Here is a 4,670-nt window from a genome sequence, read left to right on the forward strand (position 1 = left end):
GCAAATTTTTCACCTTTTCTGGAATGCCCAAAATCGTGGCTCGATGACCAGGCAAGAAACCAAATTTCTCTTGCTTTTTATAGTCGTCTTTATAGCAGCATGCCAAATTTGTAACAAGATGGCGATTTCCGTTAATGTGGTCCTCGATGATTGTCAATGTTCTCTCATCAATTTCACTCAATGCAATCAACTTATTGTAGCCGGCTGCAATAAGAAATCCTTTGATACATGGCGGATATTTCTCACGAGTGAATTTCTCCAACTCACTCCAGGCCTTTGATCGAATTTTTGGCTGAAACAATGAAAAAATCCATTCGTTTTTGTAATTTATTTAAAATTTAATATTTTTATTTTTACCGCTACAAAAGGTGAACAATTAAAACGTGTAAAAAAAATACATATTACTTACCATTTTCTTTCACTCTTAACTACACGAATATATTCGTTTTATAAATTGTGAACATTGCACTGTGATGACTATGTGAATGACTGAATGTAGCGGACGGCTTGTTTGTTTGTAAAAACCGCTTAGATTGGCAAAATATACAATATTGAATATGACGGTTCGTTCAACTGCTTAAACGTCATACCATTCGAAATCATATGATTTCGAAAAGATGGTAGTGCAGTTCAACGAAACTAATACGTCTTTTACGAATTCCATTGGACACAAGTTTCCTGAGTTTTTCTTAGTTTTTTTCAGTTTTTTTAGTTTTCAAGTTCGTGTCTCCCCCCTAGGACATAAACCATTTTTAAGAATTTACTTTTTTTTTAAAAAATTAACCGAATTATTTCGGAATTTTTTTCTTTTTCGCATATCTAGTAAGAGAAAGGAATTTTAACTATTTTTGATTAATTCAATCATACAATCTATTTATAAAAAATAGAAATTCTCAATAAATTCCACAATTCACTGAACATTGTTCGCGTTTGCTTTTTTGATTTTTATGGAGATTTGATCAGATTACTCAGCTCGATTCAACATTGATAACGGTGTAAAGTTATCAATTTTGGCTACAGTTAATTTTCCAGATGCAAAAGCTTTAACAATGTTTCTCGAAAATTGAAAAGTGTTTTATTTAAATACCTTAATTCCATGGAATTTGCTAATTGAAATTCCTTTTTTTTTGTATTACTATTGCATTTGATGAGTATCATTATGTGTGTTTGATTTTTTATGTGTGAATTTGATTTTATTTCGATTATTACTTTTCCGCACACACCTAGTGTGTAAGGTAAAGTATTGGAATCGGTCGAAAAATTAACACCCTCAAAAAACATGATTTCTGGGTGTTTTAGGAGCCAGGGAACATGAATCTAGCGTTTTTTTTTTTGATGTCCGAATGTATGTGCGTGGTACCCTGTATCCTGTACCCTGTACGCAAAAATTGTGCGGGAAAGTTCATCTTACGGATGTAAGACATTTTATTTGTTCATGTAATTGTATGGAAATATAGTGAATGTCCGTTTGTGTGTGTATGTGTGTGTGTATTTTATTGGTGTTTTTCTAATTACAAATGGTTTGATATTTTTTTTAGGTATATGCCCTCGCCATTCAATTTATTGTTATATTGTTATATTGTTATATTGTTCTATTACTCTATTATTCTATTGTTCTATTGTTCAAATTTGCAATTAAAAATTCGTTTCGAGATACATTGCTTGATTTGGTGCTCAAAAAAAACAGATTGCGTCTTGTTGATAATTATCGTACTGATCGAATACCAACAATATTACTTATGTCTAAAATGTGAAAAGTGTCTGATCAAATATAGACACTGGCAATTTTTACACACTATGTGTATGGTCAATTATATCGTAGACTTTGTTGACATGCTATTTCTATGGTCTTGACTTAATTTGTGTCTTTTGGTTTGACAGACAGTTTGTGCCAAACTTCTTTCTTAAATCTAGTTTAAATTTATTCTTTTTCGAAGAATCACAATTAAATTCAAATTTTTCGATGAACGTTTTAAATGACGGTTTCGAAAGACATCGATGGATAGGAGTTCAAAAATGCTACAAAAACATCAGCAACGAATGCGTGCAATTTTATTGGATAGGCTATGCGAGGTGTGCGAAGTATATAAATTACATCGTGAAACATATTACTTGGCCTTAGACTATTTGGATCGATATCTATCGACAATAGTTAGCATTTCGAAAACATTGTTGAAATTGATTGGCATCACATGCCTATTTATTGCGGCCAAAGTTGAAGAAATCTACCCGCCGAAATTAAGCGAATTTGTCTCTGTCACGGAAGGTGTATGCAGCGAAGAGGATATTCTGAAACAAGAACTCGTCATACTCAGTGCACTGCAATGGCAAACCAGCCCAATCACAATCATCGGATGGCTTGGCATTTATATGCAACTTCAAGTTAGCAACCGAACACCAAAGACATATGAAGAAACACCACAGAAACAAGTCCTGAAAAATTCAACAGCAACACAGACATCACACAATGAAAAAACGTCGGCCACGAACAATGGCATCGATGATGGTTTCGTTTTTCCACAATTTTCCGGAATGGAGTACGCACAAACCGCACAACTTATTGATCTCTGTACGCTTGATGTTGAAATTGTCAATTTTCCATACTCAGTTATTGCAGCCGCTGCCATTAGTCACACATTTAACAAGTAAGTATAAAAAACAAAATATTTTCGTTCCATAGTAACTAAATAAAATTTCTACGTTTTTACAGGGAAATTGCTATTAAATTTTCATGTATAAAATGGGGAATGATAGCTCCGTGCTATCGATGTATGAAACCATATTTTCAAGTAATTTTGAAAAAACCAAAACTATTTTTGCTCGAGGAAAACGATCAAATTGAATCCATGCACTGTAACGATGGATATGTTTGATGAAGCAATGCAATGGAATAGTGGCAACGACTGATCCAAATACCTATTCAATTGAAAGTATTTAAAAGAATGAGTAATGGCATGATAGTGTATTATTGAAGACTCTTCAGTGAAAACAAACCAATTTAATAAATAATATAGATGACAAATTGATTTGAAAAAAATCTTTATTTGAAAAAATGATTAAAATATTTGTATTGTTTTGTGTGAATGATGCATATTAATTTTCGGTCTTCTTATACAGTTTTATATTGTATTGGTATTTTGAATTTGATTTCAAACACGAATCGAAGTAAACAAACGCTAATCTATTTCTTATCATTTATCGGATTTGCTGGAGGCATTGTGACGGTTTTTTGATGGATCATTTCATGGTTTATGTTCACAGTAGTGCATTCATTGGAATCATTTTGGATGTGCGAAAAATATTGAGATGGAGGAATTGATCCCTCTATATTTACTCTTTCTGTATCGACAACAATAATCCGACGCAATTCATTGTTTACGTTTTCATGGTCAATAGTTTCTGAATCATGTGAATAAACATAATCACTCACATCTGTACAAATGTCACCCTGTTCTTTATTATAGTTGAGTAACATATCTGGGTTAAGTTTATAAACTATTCGATGTTTCGGTCTATAACCTTTGCCATCTTGAACGTCTGTTGCTTTAACCGAATCAGAACTGTCACTTGAATCAGTACTATATTCACTTTGATACACAATTTCAGTTGATCGTTTCCGCTTTACCGTTCTTTGACTTGGCTGTGCACTGCTAGTACTGGGGCTACCAAATTTTCGACATGCATATAGAACTTTGTCCTTCAATGTTCGCGCTCGAAGTAATTCAATTGGTACATCATTTGGATCATATCGATTCCATTCTTCTTCGAAAAATTCATCCACTGCAAAAAAAAAAGAAAAATTTAATTTGATTTGAATGAAATTTCTATTTGAAAGTCATTTCTATTTAACACATTTATTAAATCGACACAATCAACTTCTTAGTTGATTAGCATATCATGTGACGTTTCTGATTTCATGTTTGACGATAAATATGAGTGCAAATAATTTTTGACACCTACTTTGTCTTATCCGCTTCACATTTATTGTACAAACGAATTCAAATTCACTTTTTTGTCACTGTTCAATTGTGCATACATACCAATCTCTCGAATTTGACTGAATTCTCCGATAATGTCTAATAGCGGTCTGGTTTTGTCAGGTTTCTTTTCATTCATATGTGCATAATCCTCAATGCTTAGATATGGACTCGATTTACAAAGTTCTTCGGCAGATTTTGTAAAACCCTGACTGGTCAAAAAATCTTTTAAATAAAAATAATATAAATTGAAAACAAATGGAACAAATTATTTGAAATTAATTTCAATATTATGCAAACGTAAGACGAGTCTGGAAATGTTGAATGGTGACATAGTTTGTACAGGAGTCATAGTCTGCATTGTACCGTCGTTTTTACTGCGCGCCATTGTTCAATAGCGTTCTCTGATACAAGTTTTTAGTTTCGCCACACCATGGCGCTACGAGAGATAGGGCGCAATTACGAATCCAACCAATACGAATACAAATCCTGATTTCGAACAACAGCAAAAAAAAAAACAATGCACATATTTATGCAAACACACACATACAAAGAATTGTATGTCTTCTCTTAGGGAAACATTAGAGAAAATCAGGGAAAATTTCGTTGACAGCTCTGGTGTATGTATATATACGTATATTAAAGTTGTTAACGGAGGAGAAACAGGAGAAATAATTTTTTAAGGGGAATTGA

At 32.8% G+C, this 4,670-nt stretch overlaps 1 protein-coding gene across 1 annotated transcript; it reads left to right on the forward strand.

Annotated features, from left to right (window-relative positions):
- Nucleotides 1–2,016: 2,016 nt before the first annotated feature.
- On the forward strand, nt 2,017–2,873 carry LOC116351235 (G1/S-specific cyclin-E-like). Its single transcript, XM_031783316.1, has 2 exons — nt 2,017–2,645; nt 2,711–2,873. The coding sequence occupies exons 1-2, from the start codon at nt 2,017–2,019 to the stop codon at nt 2,871–2,873; spliced, it is 792 nt and encodes a 263-aa protein (XP_031639176.1).
- Nucleotides 2,874–4,670: the final 1,797 nt, after the last annotated feature.

Source organism: Contarinia nasturtii, unplaced genomic scaffold, assembly GCF_009176525.2.
Source record: "Contarinia nasturtii isolate CC-2019 unplaced genomic scaffold, AAFC_CNas_1.1 Cnas_scaffold_4937, whole genome shotgun sequence".
Classification (NCBI taxonomy): Eukaryota; Metazoa; Arthropoda; class Insecta; order Diptera; family Cecidomyiidae; genus Contarinia; species Contarinia nasturtii.

Bases quoted from the DNA above. Each gene is read 5' to 3' on its own strand.
- LOC116351235 (XM_031783316.1), top strand. From the start codon at position 2,017: ATGCTACAAAAACATCAGCAACGAATGCGTGCAATTTTATTGGATAGG. The intron at 2,646-2,710 runs GTAAGTATAAAA...ACGTTTTTACAG, and splicing joins ATTAGTCACACATTTAACAA to GGAAATTGCTATTAAATTTT.